At 35.8% G+C, this 20,082-nt stretch overlaps 1 protein-coding gene across 1 annotated transcript in view; it reads right to left on the bottom strand.

The window, feature by feature from the left end:
• The window catches only part of ARID2 (AT-rich interaction domain 2), a 161,325-nt gene that overhangs the window by 4,085 nt on the left and 137,158 nt on the right, over positions 1-20,082 (bottom strand). Inside the window, exons 17-20 of the mRNA XM_059082082.2 lie at positions 11,090-11,228; positions 10,912-10,997; positions 7,739-7,862; positions 7,560-7,651 (exon numbers count right to left, since the gene is read on the bottom strand). Of these exons, the coding sequence (XP_058938065.1) occupies positions 7,560-7,651; positions 7,739-7,862; positions 10,912-10,997; positions 11,090-11,228 (441 nt within the window). The remainder of the gene's footprint in view (positions 1-7,559; positions 7,652-7,738; positions 7,863-10,911; positions 10,998-11,089; positions 11,229-20,082) is intronic.

Here is a 20,082-nt window from a genome sequence, read left to right as displayed (position 1 = left end):
GATGCAGGGGACGCGGGTTCGTGCCCCGGTCCGGGAAGATCCTACATGCCGTGGAGCGGCTGGGCCCGTGAGCCATGGCCGCTGAGCCTGCGCGTCCGGAGCCTGTGCTCCGCAACGGGAGAGACCACAACAGTGAGAGGCCCGCGTACCACAAAAAAAAAAAAAAAAAAAAAAACTACTAAGTGGAATCAAATTATTTCCCCTCTATAATCAATGAACATTTTGACAAAGGAAAAAGCCTTTACTTTCAAAAGCTTAACTAATAAAATCATATTTTCCAAACTGATGAAACAGTCACATGTTGAAAAGTATTCTTTCTTTTATTTTTATGTCACGTGGATAAAACTAGAAAGACTACATTTAAATCACTAGGATGATTTTAAAGTAACAATTTTATTTTTGATATAAATTAATATCTTTTATTTGGGGAGGTTTTAAAGAATTAAATAAGCATTCACTAGATAAAAAATGAAATATGCCTTTTTTGTTGTATAAAATATTCTTTCAAATTTAAAAAGTTCCTTTATCTTTTTGATATGTTTAACAAAGGATAAACATTGTGTCACTTTAATGCACTTAGCAGATAAGAAATAATTTGTAAGTAGCATTAGTGAAAACAATTTAAGACACAAATCGGCTTTTAGGAAAATAGCACAGTTTGATACAAGTTTATCTCCTTTCCCTCCCAAAATGAATATAAGAAATTTATTTTCTGGAGAAACTAAACCAGAAAGGGTTAGGACTTACAGAGACATAGACAGTGAGAAGGAAAGTGAACATACTCGACCACAGTGAGATCCTCCTGCCCATCCCACCCCTAATTCTGTTTCCACAATGCAGGCCCTCACAGACTCTCCTTCAAGTTGCCCACTTCTAAAGGCAAGGAAATCAAATATTCTTCCCTAGAGAAACAATCTCTACGAAGACTGACGTTTGAGGGGCTTCTAGGAAACAAACTGGTTCATCGGGGGCACCCTAAAATGGCAATCACTAATGACACGTGGGGGTCATGTACCCAGAGCTTCCAACTAGCTAGCAGGTATTTCATTCTTAAAATATAACATGAAGCCCCAAATCCTCAGATATTTCAAGGAATCTCTAGTACACAGCAACCATACTAGAAACAGAAGAAACTTCAAAAATACTGGCATTAATATCCTGAGAGAGATGAGCAAGCACTGTGTTCAACCTATGAATAGGATGTTATAAAAATAGCAACAACTGACAACTTAAAAAGAGCTCTTAGAATTTAAAGCATGGTAGATGAAGTAAAAATGCAGATCTGATGATAAAGTCAAGGAAATTTCTAGAAAACAGATTAAACAGACAAAAATGAAACCTAAGAAAGAAAAGAAAGAGGATCACTCTAGAAGGGTCTAGCATCCAAAAAAAAAACAGAAGTTCTAGAAATGGGAACAGACAATGGATAGCAGGGATATAAAAAGAAACATTTGAGAAAGTTTCCCATTACTGAAGGACATGAATCTCTTGATTGAAAGGATCCACTGAAGTGAAATGCCCACTTCAATGACAACAACAAAAAACACCCACACCAAGACACAGCATTCATGAAATTTCAGAACAGATACTGGGAAAAAAAGACCCTAAGAACTTCTGGAGGGTGGGGCGGGGGGAATACATCTCATACAAAGGAATGGGAATCAGAATGTCACTGGACTTCTCAATAGCAAAGCTGCATGCTAGAAGACATTAGAGCAATGTCCTCAGATTTTTAAAGGAAAGTGATTTTTCAATCTAGAATTCTATATCTAACCAAACTATCAAGAATAAGGGTAGATGGCTTCCCTGGTGGCACAGTGGTTGACAGTCCACCTGCCGATGCAGGGGACACGAGTTCGTGCCCCGGTCTGGGAAGATCCCACATGCCGCAGAGCAGCTGGGCCCGTGAGCCATGGCCGCTGGGCCTGCGCGTCCGGAGCCTGTGCTCCACAACGGGAGAGGACACAGCAGTGAGAGGCCCGCGTACGGCAAATAAAAAGAATAAGGGTAGACTAAAAACATTTTCAGACAGGTAGGGTCTTGAAATTATTCGAGGACATACCTTACTACAATGAGGGAGGAACTCAAGTAAAAGAAGTTAAGTAGGATTCAAGAAAAAGGTTTCAACATAGAAGGAATTCCCAAGGATGGCTGTGTACCAGGCCTACAAAGCAAGCTGTCTAGACTACCAAGGCCAGTTTCCAAGGGGAAAAAAATGTAGAACTGATAAAGGTTTAACAACTGTGTTTAAGTTTTTAGATAGCTTATACATAGGCTTGAAAGATACTGATTGAAATATAGGGGAAAATCAGCACTAGGCCCATTAAAAGCTAATGAAGAAGCAAGACAATCATTAACCCCGCAAAAACAAAGAGAAAAAGAAATGTAAAACAGTAGCACGTGGCTCAGCATCAAACAATACAACATCTGATTTAAGATGTAACAATATTATGAGGAACTGAAAAGCATAAGGAAGAGAGAGGTTTTAACAGTGCTCAACAGAAAGAGAGTCAACAGGTAAAGTGTAAAATAGGTAAATTAAGAAATAGTAACATAAACATGTTATTTAGAAACATGGAGGCAAATACCAGAAAAATTAGCTCAACTTGTTGAAAGCTCTCCCTTGGATGTGGGTAGGAAGGGTGAAGTAGGGGACTATATAGTGTGTTATAAGCTTTACCATTTAATTAAAAAAATTTTTATAACAGCTTTATTGAGATATAATTCATATACCACACAATTCAACTGTTTAAAGTGTATAATTCAGTGGTATTTAGTATATTAACAGAATTGTGCAACCATCACCACAATCAATTTTAGAATATTTTCATCATCCCAAAAAGAAACCAAATACTCATTAGTAGCCACTCTGCATTTCCCCCAAATCCCTCCTTTGTTGTTGTTTTTAGTTTTAAAGTGTGGTAAAATATACATAATACAAAATTTACTACTTTAACCATCTTTAAGTGTGCAGTTCAGGGGCATTAAGTACAATGACACTGTTGTGCAACCATCACCACCATCCATCGCCAGCACTTTTTCATCTTCCCATGACCAACAAGAACCCCCCCACTGCCTCACTCCCCCAACCCCCTCCTGGGGGCTGTTCCACTGTTCTACTTTCTAGGTACCTCATTTAAGTGGAATCATACAATATCTGTCATTTTGTTCCTGGCTTATTTCACTTAACATAATGTCTTCAAGGTTTATCCATGTTGTAGAATGTATCAGAATTTCATTTTTTTAAGGTTGAGTAATATTCCATTGTATATACACACATATTTTAGTTATCCATTCCTCTGTTGATGGACCCGTGGGATGCTTCTACCTTTTGGCTACTGTGAATAATGCTTTCATGAAAATGGTGCATAAATATCTGTTCAACTCCCTGCTTTAAATTCCTTTGTATATATACCCAAAAGTGGAACTGCTGAATGAAATGTTTTATTTTTTGAGGAATGGCCACATTCTTTTCCACAGTGGCTGTGTCATTTTATATTTCCATCAGCAACACACAAGGGTTCCAATTTTTCCACATCCTTGTCAACACTTGTTTTCGATTTTTTGTTTGTTTTTAATAATAGCCATTCTAATGGGTATGAAGTAGTACCTCATTGTGGTTTTGATTTGCATTTTCCTAATGATTAGTAATGTTGAACATCTTTTCATATGCTTATTGGCCATTTATTTATCTTCTTTGGAGATATTTCTATTCAAGTCCTCTGCCCATTTTTGATTTGGTTTGTTTGCTTTTTGCTGTTGAGTTTTAGGAGTTCTTTATATAGTCTGAATATTAACCCCTTTATCAGATATTTGATTTGTAATTCTTTTCTCCCATTCTGTTGATTGTCTTTTTATTCTGTTGATAGTGTCCTCTGATGCACAAGTTTCTAATTTTGATGAAATTCAATTTGTTTATGTTTTCTTTTGTTGCCTGTGCCATTGGTGTCATATCCAAGGAATCACTGTCAAATCCAATGTCATGAAGCTTTTTCTAAGAGTTTTATAGTTTTAACTCTTACTTTTAGGTCTTTGATGCATTTGGGGTTAATTTTTGCCTATGGTGTTAGGTAAGGGTTCAACTTCATTCTTTTGCATGTGAATTTCCAGTTTTCTCAACTCCATTTGTTGAAAAGACTATCTCTTCCTCATTGAATAGAGAATTGGCATCCTTATTGAAAATCATTTGACCACATATGCAAGGACCACATATATCCGGGCTCTCCATTCTGTTTCCTTGGTTAATACGTCTGTCTTTATGTCACTAAAGACAGTACACTGTTTTGATTACTATACCTTTGCAGTGAAATTTGAAATCAGAAAGTGTGAGTCCTCTTTGTTCCCCCTTTTCCAGAGAGTTTTGCTATTCAAGGTTCCTTGAGATTCCATATGAATTTTGGAACAAATTTTTCTATTTCTGCAAAAATGTCACTGAAATTTTGATAGGGGTTGCATTGAATCTGTAGATTGCTTTGGGTTGTATTGACATCTAAACTATATTAAGTCTTCCAATCCAGGAACAAAGGATGTCTTTCCATTTATTTACGTCTTTAATTTCTTTCAGCAATGTTTTATAGTTCTCAATGTACAAGTCTTCCACCTCCTTGGTTAATGTGATTAAGTATTCTTTTGATTTATTGTAAATAGAATTGTTTGTTTCTTTTTCAGATTGTTCATTATTAGTGAAAGTATCATTTGATTTTTAAATAAGACCCATGTATTACACAGACAAAAGGTATACATCAAAAAGAGGAGAAATATATTGCAATTCTCCAAAGCTCAAGGAGATAAACTGCATTTTAAAAGTTTACATTATTCAATCAGACTCTGAACTTAAAATTTTTAAAAATGCTGACATTTCATACTCTTCAGTATACTGTACTGTAAGAATGAAAGTAAATTTCCATATATCTTCCTGTTGACCTGTAATTTTCTTATTGCAAATAGAATTTGCTTTAGTTAAAAAAAAAAAATCACACCCGTTAACTTACTCCACCAGAGACGAGGAAATATATCAACAAAGAATTATCTTTTGCAGTATCTGGTTTCCTATACTTTTTTCTTCACATATGTTTTGTCAGATTCTGTCAGTACTCCTGCTCTAGCAAAACTCCTCATTTCTAGAGATATTCAATAGAGGTTCAGACTGGGAGGGTGAATGGGAAGAATTTAATGGATTGTTTTAATTCTTTTGCTTCTGCTTTTCTAAGATCATAGCACCTGAAGATGCCAAAAGACATCTAGAAGGTTTAGAGTTAAATAAAATAACAAAATCAACAACAAAACACAAACTGTAAGATAAAAACTTTTGGTTCAATAATTATATTAGATGTAGCCAAAGTGGCTTTGCTGTACGCCTAAGAATGTACAATTTGAATGTGAGGAAAAAGTTATAAAATTACTTTTAGAATTCCAACTGTCTACGCAAATTCCAGATCAGAATTCTAGGAAAAAATGAATTTTTGAGACCTTCTTCCCTTCCATCTGTCTATCAATCAAATATTTATCAATCAAATATTTATTGAATCCTATTATATTCCCAACACTATGCTAGGCACTGAGGACACAAAAACAAAAATAAATATTCAACCCCTGCTTTCACAGCTCTCATCATGTAAGGTGGTAACAATGCAATGTGTGGGGGGGCACCTTAGGTCAAGGGTAGGTAGTGAGGGAGATGTCAGGAAAGGAAGAGGTGACCTGGGTTGAGTCTTGAAGGATGAATAGGAAGTAGGGATTATCTCTGATGTATTGGGCAATTGGGCTACAAAGATTAATCAGAGAAAATCTGTAGTTAGGTCAGTAGTAGAAAAAAGCCACATAAAAAACTACTTACAAAACAGTAAGATGAAATGTTATAAGACAGACATGTTATAAAAATAGAGAAGAACAAACTCAATGAGGAAGGGGAACACAGCATAGGAAAAGCGGCACACAGAAGCCAACGTCTGAACTGAATCAGGGAGGGCTTGCAGATACTAAATGGGCCACAACACAGGGAGAACAGTATAGCACTGGAACAAATGTACAAAAGTGAGACACGAAAGACGTCTTGCATGGATGGAATCTGCATGTGGTTTAGTTTGGCTAAAATTGAAATGTAGCAAAAGGAGGGGTGGGGAGGGAAATACAGTGAGAAAGGAAGGAAGAACTCATGTTATGAATGAAGCTGGGAGATGCTAGTGACAAAACCTTCATATTTCTTTTTTTTTCCTGAAAAACTATGCTTATTTTTCATTTGAGTGTTAAGAATTTTTCTTATTCCTCTGTGGGAATACTTGATACCCTATCTATAGTAACTTTTGTCATTAAAAATACTTTTTACAAACTTTAGTTTTAAGTTTTATTCATCATTAATTTACAGAAGCTTTAAAGTTTGCTATAGTTAAATTAATTGCTTTTTTTTTGTAATTGATGGCACTGTTTTTATATTTGGAAAGTCCAGTTGGAAGGTTACTGCAAGAAATATCATTAAAGACCTAACACAAGGTAAAATGGGGGGAGAAGAACCAAGGTAGGTTCGATTAATAGTATGTGAGAGGAGAAAGACTAGAGAGAAAATCACTATCTGAAAGGCAAGATGCATCAGAGGACAACTTCCCAGTGAAGGAGCCTGAGCTGGGTCAGCTGAAGATGGAGGACAAATAATACTAGAATATTAGTTTCAAGCTTCAAGAGAGACAAGGGAGGTAAATCCACGTTTGCTCTCTCTAGGGTTAGAGTTATTGTCTCCAGTTGCTATAGATCTACAAAATCCTAAGTTTTCTCTTAAGTCCACTAAAATGTAACTTTTAAAACTTCAGAGTATTATAGTGAATCTTAGCACACGTATGGCTTTGACGGTTTCATTAAAACGGTAATTATCAAACTGAATTCCATTCTAATTCCACATGAATCAAGTGATGCAATTCATTTTTCCTCCCAGTAAACTCCTAAGTTTTCTCTTGTAGATCTACTTTTCGCTCTAAATTCTAGGACCAGGGCTTCCCTGGTGGTGCAGTGGTTGTCCCTGCCAATGCAGGGGACACGGGTTCGAGTCCTAATCCACGAAGATCCCACATGCCACGGAGCAACTAAGCCCGTGCTCCACAACTACTGAGCCTGCGCTCTAGAGCCCGTGAGCCACAACTACTGAAGCCCATGCGCCTAGAGCCCGTGCTCCGCAACAAGAGAAGCCACTGCAGTGAGAAGCCCGTGCAACGCAACAAAGAGTAGCCCCTGCTTGCTGCAACTAGAGAATGCCCACACGCAGCAATGAAGAACCAATGCAGCCAAAATAAATAAATGAATATAAATAAATAAAATAAACTTAAATTCTATGACCAGCAAGAAATTTAACTTAATGAAACAAGTTAAAAGAAAGCCTTTTGGTTGTTTCAACTTCTACTTTTTTGGCTTTTAAGAATCCATGATGGCCTGAGCTTGACATAAGCTTTTGGACATATCCAAAAATTGATGAGAAAAGCAGTGAATAAAATGCAGACAGCTAACCTTATTAACTTATAGGTAAAAGTAAAATAATCTAGATTCACTCTGGCTACAGAAAACAGATTACTCACCTGCGACCACATTCTGAATATTTACCAATATTTTTTAATATTAAGGCAGCTGTTAGTCGGATGTGTTTAGTTATTGGTCCCTCTTTTTCATCCTTAAAAAGGAAAAGAAAAGAAAAAGAATAAAGATCTAAATCACAGTATGCACAACTTTACAGATAAGGCTTTCAAGGCTTACTCACTGTAAAATCTCGAAAGACAAGGTTTCTTGATCCTCTCCTAAGAGCCATAAGGGCAGCACTGGGATGATTCACAATGGCCTTTTGTGCTCTAGGAGTTGAGCTTGTGCTCCCTACAGCTGGCTGCCTAAATTGACCAGAGAGAGAAAGAGATTGTTAACATGATGCTGCAGACAGACTGATAATGAATGACCAACCTGCCAACCCCTAAGGTGTTTACTCCAAAACTCTGGATACAGGGTGAGTAAAAGCTCCCGTGGCCCAGCAGTAATATTTACTCTTGTGTCAGCCTAGGCATAAGGGCTCTTGGTATCAAGGAAAAGTTTCCAGTCTTCTATTTTCCAATCTATCAACTTTAAAGCAAACAACAGATGTTCTGGTACAGCCCATATATAAATACAACATAGTATTCAAAGTTGTGAAGTTCACATCTTTGAATGCAATGTAAAGATGTTAACAAAGACTAGTCTACAATTTGACCTGCGAATTATTTTTGCTAAACTGTACCTAGGAGTAAAATAATATTACCTGAGAATGTACTGGTATATGTATAGGTCACCCAGGAAAAGATAACCTAATATGATAATAATACAAAATTATGCCAACTACTACACTTCAAACTATTACTATGTTACATAATTTTTCCTCATTATTTACTAATTTCAATCAATTCTTTCAGTATGGCTCTACTGTCCTTTAGGAAAGATACAGAATGGAGGGACTGCAGAGATAGATTTTATATAAAATCAGATTTCAAACTACTCTAGGTTTCCTTCGTCAAGCAGAAAAATTGCATCAGTATCTGTTGTATTCTGGTAGGGCAGTAGTGGCGAGAGCACTGGCTCACAGTGAGGAAATCCTATTTCTGACACTGTAACTAGCTGCGTGACTTTCAAGTTCAGTTTGCCCCTTTGTGCTTCAGGTTTTGCACCTGTAAAGTACGGATATTTCTGGCACCTTTTTACATAAGTAAACTAATTCTGAATATTAACATAAAAGCAATCTTTAAATTGTAAACCACTTTTTATCTATATCTACATATAGATGTCTACAAGTAAGGATATCTATATATGGACACAGATAAAAATTATTATTGGGGCTTCCCTGGTGGCACAGTGGTTGAGAGTCCGCCTGCCGATGCAGGGGATGCGGGTTCGTGCCCCGGTCCGGGAAGATCCCACATGCCGCAGAGCGGCTGGGCCCGTGAGCCATGGCCGCTGAGCCTGCGCGTCCGGAGCCTGTGCTCCGCAATGGGAGAGGCCACAACAGTGAGAGGCCCGCGTACCGGAAAAAAAAAAAAAAAAAAAAAAAAAAATTATTATTAGATTTTATGTGTGACAAAGATTTTTGATTGATTGTAACTGATGTACCAAATATAAGTTCCTCCAAATCTGAGCAAAATCAAACATACTGCAACATACTCTTATAGGCTACATAATACATAGAAATTAAATACAGTTCACCCTTGAACAACACGGGAGTTAGGGGTACCCACTCTCTCTGCAGTCAAAAATCCGCATATAACTTTACAGTTGGCCCTCCATATCCACAGTTCCACATCTGCGGATTCAACCAACCACAGATGGTGCAGCACCGTAGTATTTACTGTGACAAAAATCCGCATATAAGTAGATCCTCCCAGTTCATATCTGTGTTGTTCAAGGGTCAACTGTACAGTGAAAATTACAGAAAAAGATACTTGGCAGAAAAATGACTTTCTACTGCCTTTAGGGTAAAATCCAAACTCATGATTATGGCTTATAAACCCTCAGCTATTTACTCCTCATTCATTGGGTCTCAGCAGTTTGGATGTGATTTCTACCAGAAAGCCTTCCCTGGTCTCCGGTTTAGGTGGGCTCTCACAGTATCTTGTGCATATCTTCATTTTAGGACTTACTACACCATATAATAAGAATTACCTATACCTCTCATTGCATCTCCAGACTTGAAAACGGCAAAACATCTTGGTCACTTATACCTCGTGCTATATACCTTAGTGCCTAACATGTGGAATAAATAGTAATGGAGAGAATAAAGTAAACAGTAATGGAATGAATAAAGTATGTAAGCAGCTTCTGTGTTCCTATACTTCTAGTTCTCTGTCTAGAACTTCAACTCTGTGAAGTTACACTATATCTTTTTCTTAGAATTCCCTATGTCTGGCATAATGCCCAGTACACAGCAGTATCTCAATAAATGGTGACAAATTAATGTATTTTCACATTATGAGAATTTAAAATACAGTTGTCCCTTGGTGTCCACGGGGGATTGGGTCCAGGACCCCCTGTAGATACCAAAATCCTGGAACCAAAAAATCCCAGGCAGATACCGAGTGACAACTGTATTTGCATATAACCTACACACATTTTCCTGTGTGCTTTAAATCATCTCTAGATTACTTATATACCTAATACAATGTAAATGCTATGTAAATAGTTGCCAGTGCATGGCAAATTCAAGTCTTGCTTTTTGGAACTTCCTGAAATTTTTTTTTTCCAAGTATTTTTGATCCATGGTTGGCTGAATCCTCAGATGCCGAACCTGAGGATATGGAGGGCTGACTGTATTTTTTTAGGTTACAGAGTTTACAACTAAAGGCCTCAGAAACAGAACAGGAAATACTATGTAGATCTAATAAGGACCTTACAGGAATCTACAGCTAACTCAGAACTTGACTACAAGTATGTGTTCATGAAATAATAGGTAAATGAATAACCATATAGTAAATGTGACATATACAATTTTATATTGGACCCTCACATGCCACCTTGGCTTCTCCTCAGGAGTAGCTATAAGAATAAACCTCTTTGCCATTATCAAGTACATGTTCAACTACTCTCTCAAAGAACAAAGAACCATATATTAATTTCCAGTTTACAAAGCATTTCTCATATATCATCTGTCATTACTTCCAATGACTTGTCTACAAAATGGAATCAAAATATTAGAGCTACAAAGTACTTACAGACCATGTGGTCCAGTCAGAATGAGAAGTGATTCCTAGGGCATTTACACAATTTGAACAGGGTCACATACATAGCTGGTTAATGGTAGAGCTGGACTACAACCCAGGTTTCCTGTCCCAATATACTAAATTGCCTTTTATTACTAAGTTTTGCCTGTTTCCTGATTTGTCTTTTTTAATGTGCAACAGGAAGTAAACTCAGATTCCTTACTTGATAGAAGATTTCTGACTTCCTGCTTGTCCTGGTTCATCTTGTTTTAATCCTGCAAGCAGGGCATCCTTTGAACAGTGTTTGTCCTTTTGGAGAAAGAGGAAGTAAAAACCATATGTATCAAGATCTTTAACACAACCAAATGAGTTACGAACCAAATAGTATTAAGAAAGTGTACCTGTAAGTGGGTAATGAAAGAAAACCTCTGTCGCTGAAAAGGCTCACAACCTTCCCAAAGACACTGCCCTGGATATACGTCCTTCCCTCCATGTTCAGTTGCTGCATGGTAGAAAACCTGTGAGGGGGTCTGAAACCACCTACAAAAAATAAAAGTAGTAGAAGTTTTCTAACACTTAGATATGTTCTTTAAAATAGAAAACCTGCTCTCCTAATACAAAAGCTCCAGATCAATATACAGAAATATTAAGCAAAATAGTGCAAACAAATTGCATTTCGTTTCAAATAATATTTTTTAAATTTCTGCTTATATTTAAAGTCAAATACTTCTGGTAATTTGTTTTAAGCTTAATGTTTCATTCTCAACTCCCTACCTTCAATGAAGGTCAGTTAAGAATCTCTTGAAAGTAAATAAAATTTCATTTTAAAACACAATAGAACATTATCTTATAAACAAATACCATATTCTTGTACTTTTAGAAGCTGCTCAAGCATTTATCAGATTTCATATTACATACAATAAACTCTAGCATGTTCAATCTAAAAATCTAAATGCTACACATTTTGGTGATTCTGACTTTTTAGTTGAATTCACATTTTTTATGTCCATCCATGTTTAAGAAGTCATGTCTCTCGTTTCTCCAACATCACACCCTACTCACTCACAGATCCTGAGGCTTAATATTAATAATACAAATGCCTGAGTGTATCTGGCCAAGAATAGAAACCTGAAGAAAATCAGATACTATACTCCCTTGTTAATTAGAATACATGGTAATGAAAGAATACTGGAATCCAGACAGCAAAGAATACGTTAAAAGACTTCAATTACTAATTAGTAACTCAAATATTTATACAGTCAATATCTTTGAAGTTTATGGCAGCTCTCTCAGGATCTAATTTTTTATGGATGTCAGATAAACCTGTCTATATTTGAGCCAATTTTTGATGTGGAGCACATATATTTCAAATTAATATTCCTTCAGGAAATGATAGGCATTTAAAAATAAATTTTAATCGAAAGAATTAAATACTGAATTATAAAAGACAAGGTCAAAAATCATTGTTACTGACATATTTCATACCATTTACATTCATCTATATAAATACTTACCAAAAGTTTATTGTAAAACTATCATGGGTTCAAAGAATTAATATTAGTGTAGTGTGTTAAAGTGTCCACACTACCCAAAGCAATCTACAGAGTCAATGCAATCCCTATTAAAATTCCAATGGCATTTTTCATAGAAATAGAACAAGCAAGACTAAAATTTGTATGGAACCACAAAAGACCCCAAAAAGCCAAAGCAATCTTGAGAAACATGAAAAGCTGGAGGCATCATGTGCCGTGATCTCAAACTATATTACAAAGCTATAGAAATCAAAACAGTATGGTATTGGCATTAAAAACAGACACATAGATCAATGAAACAGAACAGAGAGCCCAGAAATAAACCCATATATAGTCAATTAATTTGTGATAAATATACGATAGAAAAAAAGACATTGTCTTCCATAAGCAGTGTTGGTAACACTGGATAGCCACATGCAAAACAATGAAACTGGACTGCTCTCTTATACCATACAAAAAAATTAACTCAGAATGGATTAAAGACTGGAATGTAAGGCCTGAAATAATAGAACACCTAGAAGAAAACATAGGTGGTAAGCTCCTTGACATAGGCTTCAGCAATGATTTTGTAGATCTGACACCAAAAACAAAGCCAACAATAAGCAAAAATAAATAAGCAAAAATAAACAAGTGGGACCACATCAAACTAAACAGCTTCTGCAAAGCAAAGGAAGCAGTCCACAAAGTGAAAAGACAATGTACTGAATGGGAGAAAATATTTACAAATCATATATCTGATAAGGGGTTAATATATAAAGAACTCATATAACTCAGCAGAAAAACCCCAAAACTAAAAAATGGGTCGAGGTTCTAAATAGACATTTTTCCAAAGAAGACATACAGGTACATGAAAAAATGCTCAACATCACTAATCAAAACCACAAAGAGATATCACCTCACATCTGTTAAGATGACTATTATCAAAAACACAAGAAATAGGAAGTGTTCGTGAGGATATGGAGAAAACAAAACCCCTGCCCTTGTGCACTCTTGGTGAGAATGTAAATGGTGTGGCCACTGTGGAAAACAATATAGAGGTTTCTCAAAATATTAAAAATAGAACTACCATATGATACAGCAATTCCTGTTCTAGATATTTATCCAAATAAATGAAGACACTAACTTGAAAAGATATGTGCGTCCTCATGTTCACTGCAGCATTATTTACAATAGCCAAGATACAGAAACAACCTAAGTGTCCATCGACAGATGAATGGAAAGAAAATGTGGTATACACACACACAGAGAGAAATATTAGCCATAAAAAAAGAACAAAATAGGGCTTCCCTGGTGGCGCAGTGGTTGAGAATCCGCCTGCCGATGCAGGAGACACGGGTTCGTGCCCTGGTCCGGGAAGATCCCACATGCCGCGGAGCAACTAAGCCCGTGAGCCATGGCCACTAGGCCTGTGCGTCCGGAGCCTGTGCTCCGCAACGGGAGAGGCCACAACAGTGAGAGGCCCGCATACCGCAAAAAAAAAAAAAAAAAAAAAAAAAGAACAAAATCTTGCCATCTGTGACTACTTGGATGGACCTCAAGGGAATCATGCTAAGTGAAATATGTCAGACAGAGAAAGACAAATACCCTATGACCTCACTTAATATGTGGAAGCTGAAGAAAAGAAAAACAAAACCAAACAAGACAAACCCTCCTACTAAGCTCATCAGTAAAGAGAAGAGACTGGTGGTTGTCAGAGGCAGGAGATGGGAGGGCAGAATATGAAATAGGTGAAGGAAGTCAAAAGGTACAAAATCCTAGTTATAAAATAAATAATTCATGGAGATATAATTTTTTTTAAAGTTTACTGTGTAACTAAAATCAGTAAGTACATTTTTAGTTTTGGAATTTCTTTTACTTTTCAGTACTCATAATGTGATTTCATTAATAGGAAATATATAACTGGAATGCAACTGTCACAAGAAAACAGTTCTTATTGTACTTTTAAGATTTTACCTAAATACTATTAATTTATTAATTGAAAAGTAAAATTGTTTACACACACACAGACACACAAACCAAAATCCAAATGTACTACTACTTGTCACTGGTCAAAATGGTATCTATTTTTAAACTTTTTGCAATACATTAAATGAATCAAGTTTATTTATAATACACAAAATTGATGAATTCACCAGTCACAAGAAAAAAGGACAAAGTTAGTACTTCCTTAGATCAATTTAAGTTACTAAATATACAAAACTCTGTGTGTGTGTGGTTTTAAGACAATAATTTTTAAGTGCTCACTTTACCTGCCCAAGACAGAATCTATTATTTCCCTCTTACCTACTATGTTTCCCCTCATCCTAAGTCTATTTTATCTTTATTCATCTAACTGTTCAAGTCATACAAACCGGTCTCTGACTGACTATGGTACAAGGTGAAGTTCTAAAATAGTGATGAAGTTGGCTACAGTGATCATATGAGGGTGGAGAGAAGTTAAGGATTCCAAATCTCCTAAGTGGAATATCTGGATTTAAAATGCTTAAATGTAATTTCAATGCAAAACAGTGAGTTTTCAGAACAGTATGGATTTTTCTGAGATGGAGAAGAATAAGACATGAAGTGGGATGTCACTACTGTTTACAAGTGTGTCTAAACAATCTTCCTGACTACTGCTTTTCCATCAACAACCTACCCCAAGTCCCCCAAAACAAACAACATGTTCATTTAAAGAGATCAGAAAAATTCAAAAGAGCAACCAAATGAAAATAAAAATTCTCTGTGATCCAACTATCCAGACTGCTAACATTTTGGTATATATGCTTTAAGTCTTCTCTGTGTGTATGTGTTTTTTAAACAAAACCGACTCTGTTTTGTTTTTTTAATTGAAGTATAGTTGATGTACAATGTTGTGTTAGTTTCTGGTGTACAGCAAGTGATTCAGTTACACATATATTTATTCTTTCCCCACGCCCTTTCCCCTTTGGTAAACATAAGTTTGTTTTCTATGTCTGTGAGTCTAAGACTGGGTCTGTTACTGATACAACTTTATATATTGCTGCCACAGTATGGTTATATGGTGCCTTTGTACAAATTTAAAGATTACCTTCTTTAAGATTCTTTACTGCCATCTGCTGAAAAACTGTTGTAATAAATATACAATTTCTGGCATGCACAATCTGAAGGGTGCCTCCCCCCCCTCCCCACACACAACTCTGGGGACACACAACCAAAGGCAGAGGAAATGGGCAAATAACTTTTCTCTGAAACACATTTTACTTGCTGTTAATCTAGCTTCCAGGGTGGTTGGGGGGCTTAAATGTGATGATACATGTAAAATTATTTGGCAAATAGTATGCCAACAATAAATTATCATCACAATCATTATTACTAGTAGTAGTCGTTGTAGTGGTGGCACTGGTAACCTCTTTTTTTTTAACCTTGCCCATCCGACTAATCATCTACTCTGAGATCTTTCCCACAACTATTCCAAAACTGTCAAGCTTTGCTCAATAAAATTTAGCCCAACTCCAAGTTAATGGTCCCGATTATCAACTGACTCTTACTATTACTCACAACTCCTTTTATTAATTTCTGCTCCTAAAAACATTCCCCACAGAAACTGCTCCAAACTTTCAACTTTTGTTAAAAACTGAACCTCAATCTTACTATTTTAGAGCTCATCTTCACCTGTATTATTGTATAGGGACTTTCATATCTCTGAAAAAAAAAAAAAAAGGTTATTACTGAAGGAACTTAAGTTACTCTATTAGAGCTTCCTTAACTTCCTTTTTCTATATATTAAATCTTCTGTCATTAATCATCTTTCCTTTCCTTGGATATTACCCAGAAGTAGTCACTGTTTCCAGAGTTAACTCCTTCACTTATACACTGGGTTCTATTGTGTTCCTTCATAAACTACCCGTTCTTTTGCATCTTCTATCTTTTCCTTTCTACTGAATCTTATACTTAAGTGTAACAATATAAATGCTACTCCAACTAAAAACAATAGAAACAATACTTTTTCTTTGATCCTGTTACTTTCACAAAAGATAGAAACTAGATTTACAATATTTGACAAAGTGATACAAAATTTAATACCTAATACATTTATTATAGTAACTATATCTGATGCTTTTTTTCCTCAGTCACTGGCCATCTTTCAAAGATATATATTATTTTCAATTACATCATCAGTACAATTAATAATGGCTAGTCCCCTGCTCATTACATAAATAACTGCAGCTAAAGCTCAGGATTAGCTTTTATGCTTTCACTGAAATCCCTTTCAGCCAAATTCCTTTTCTCTTTTATCCTAGTGAAAAGCTGTTTGGTTAAACTAAACAAGTTATTCACATAAGGCTACTAGGTGCAAGTTTCCTGATTCCAACTCCCCTAAGCAAACACTGAAGGTTAAATCACTTTCTACCAAAACTTTTAAAAGCTGAAAACCATTACTTTATTGGTGTAATCTATACTGTGATTATTATTATCACTTTTCCTACCATCAAACACTTCCTTAGGCATCATGAAAACATAAGTGAAGTAAATGAAGCACACTTTTTCTACTACTTTAAGATTTTATTACTTAAAAGCCTGCAGTCTATGCAAGGAGGTAGTATATTAATAATACATTTTAAATGTTATGATATTTTAATAATTCACCATATGCAAAAGAACAGTTCAAAAGCAAACATCTGTATCTATAAAGCTAAGATTGTTTCCTTTGTCTTTAAAACATAACTAAAAGGGCTGAAAATAGCACTTCAGATCAGGTAGTTTCATTTACAGTTTTAATTGCTCAAGTTCTTGGCAGGCTATTTTTCTTTAATGACCAAAAAGTATTCCATATCCCTCTTAATAGCCCTCCTGCTGCAAAAAAGTTTAATTTGACTGAAAACACATGGGATATATATTTTGTAAGAAAATTTTCATTTAAAAGCAAGGCGTGCATTTAAATGTTAACAAATGCACATAAATGATATATCAAAAAATCTACACTGCAAAAATATTTTAGGTTTAAAAAAAAGCTATATCCTTGACATCTAGTTGTTTTACACAGATAATATTCTATGGCAAAAGAAATACCAAAGGTACACATTATTTGTATTTAAAGATTTAGTAAAAAGCTGCTAAAACTTGGAGTTGGGGGAAGCCCAAACCAACAACCTTGCTGGGAAACTAAACCCAGTTTTATTATATCCAGTCGTTAAAGTTCAAAATATTAAAAAAAAGACAACTACTGGGAATTCCCTGGCGTTCCAGTGGTTAGGACTCTGAGCTTCCACTGCAGGGGGCACAGACTCAACTCCTGGTCAGGGAACTAAGATCCCACAAGCCACGTAGCACAGCCAAAAAAAAGGACAGCTATTAAAAGAAATTAGTTTATTGCTTTAATATAGAACTAAAAATTACAAATGCAAACTGGACAGCCCAAAATCAGTACTTGTGTTCTTGGAAACTAAATGTTGCTGTTGCTACAGAAATGAATTCTCCACTCCCAGCTTCTTTGCCCCAGTCAGTCCAGATTCAAAGCCACAGATAGGAACGACTGACTGACTGGCTTAGTTACCAAAGGCAATGAGGAAAGAAGCAAGTATCTGGCCTACTGTCCTGCCTCCCAGTAACAATTTATGGGAAATATCTCAACCGAGGAAGGGGGTTCCCAAAGGAGGACAGCCAAAACCAACTGCTTTTGGCTCTGCCTCCTTTCCTCCTAGTAAGTAATAATATCAATAATATTATAATAAAATATTAATAAAAGTAGTAATATTACTAAAAACTAACAGAGGAAAGGATTTCTGTATTTGCTCTTTGATCCTCTAGCACCAACTCCTACTAACCTACTGTTCTGTGATGCAGTCACATATTTTACATAGCAAAATAGACAACATATTCTCAGGGATCTTGTTTAAATATGCTTTTAAAATGTGAACCCTTCACTAAAATCTTAATATGGGCTAAAATAATAGTTCACATTTGAAAAGTAGTATGGAAGTATATTTGCACAATTTAGGCATTACAATAATGTTATGCTTAATAAACTAAACATAAGCTTGGAGATAAAAATGAATGGCTGGGCTTCCCTGGTGGCGCAGTGGTTGAGAGTCTGCCTACCGATACAGGGGACATGGGTTCGTGCCCCGGTCCGGGAAGATCCCACATGCCGCGGAGCGGCTGGGCCCATGAGCCATGGCCGCTGAGCCTGCGCGTCCGGAGCCTGTGCTCCGCAACGGGAGAGGCCACAACAGTGAGAGACCCGCGTACCAGGGGAAAAAAAAATGGTGATGTGTGTATTCGTGTGTTTTTAATGAGATAAATAAAGCACACAAATAAATTTGAGACGTTGGATACTTGCCTAAATTTCTTGAAAGTTATGGCAGTATACTACCTCACACTGTTCTTGACAAAGCTGCACACAGTGTAAAGTACCTGAACTTCTGTTTGCTCAGGGCTATTATGTATCTGGCATATTCACAAACATCATGTTATTTGAATTCTATGATGGCCTCTGAAGAAGGCAAAACTATCCCCACTATACTGCTGAGGAAACAAGCTTTCAAGCTTTCTATAACTTTCTAGAGCTACAGAACTATGTGGCAAGAGCTGGGATTTGAAACTATATATGTCTAACACTAAAGATCTGATTTTTTTCTACTATACTAGAATACATAATTGTTTACTTGGATAATATGTATACATTCATTACTAGGTAAAAACTGAGGCACTACACTTTTATACACGGTATCTATTATGCTATAAAGTTTTTCTGTTTTTAAAATGCTGGCAAATTCTGAAAGTATATTAGGCTTGAGGTTAGCATTGGTACATAATTCTCCTTATTTTGTACACAGTTTCCAAAGAATAAATAGTCTACAGGCTAGAGTCTCACCCCAAGAAATTCTTTTCCCAAATATTTTAAGTAACAATGAAAAGGACTTCAACACAATTTGGCAAATTTGTCTCATGGTATATAACTTTTTGCTTTCAGGTACCATCTTTAAGTAGTCTTTGGTATTCAGTGTTTGGAAGAAGGAGGCAAGGTAAAAAAACAAACAAAAACAAAAATAAAAAACAAACCAAAAAACAACTCTGTCATCAACTGTGGAGGAAATTGGGACTTTTCCTAATAATACTATTTTATTTATGGCAGGTCAGTAGTTAAGGAACACAAGGAACACATACTCCTCAAACAGTTACCAAAAAAGACTATTACATGAAATTAATCTTACATTTATAAAGGCTTATTAGTTGTATTAGCAAAATACCCAGTGATTCTAGAGCTTTTACATAAAATATAAATGATTTTATAAATGTAAAAATAGCACAATGATGAACTATTATCTTGATGGTTGAAAAGACACAATGCCAACAAACTAGGTCAGCAAAGAACTGTTGACTACATAATCAATCTAGTTAATCTTCATTCAATTAATGCACTCAACAAATATTAATTAAAAGCCTTTTATGTGCCAGTTATTGTACTAATGTGAAAAAACTTCCAGAAGCCAAAGCATCAACCCTCTGAAGATATCTTCTGGTTTTATGACCACAAAATTCTGACAAAAGATGCTATAAAATGAATTTCATTCTCCTATTCCATGTAACCCATCCTGTTGATCAATTTTATTGATTAATTTCAACTTAAACTGGCAACTTAACTAGATGTAAGCAGTCATTGATGAAGGCACAGTATCATGAATTATAAATTTCCACTCTGGATATCTTACTTATCAATTATTTTCAAATAATCAAGATGGCAATTTCATATATCATACTCAACTGGTCTTTAGATATTCTTTACATTAAATAAAATGTATAAAACTGCCATCAGTTTTCGTTAAATATTTCAATTTTTTCATTTTACTATTAAAAATGACTACAATATTTATGAAATTTCAATTACTAGAAGGAATTAAAGA

The sequence above is a fragment of the Kogia breviceps genome, chromosome 12 (genome assembly GCF_026419965.1).
Source record: "Kogia breviceps isolate mKogBre1 chromosome 12, mKogBre1 haplotype 1, whole genome shotgun sequence".
Taxonomy (NCBI): Eukaryota; Metazoa; Chordata; class Mammalia; order Artiodactyla; family Physeteridae; genus Kogia; species Kogia breviceps.
This window is presented reverse-complemented; position numbering and strand designations above follow the sequence as displayed.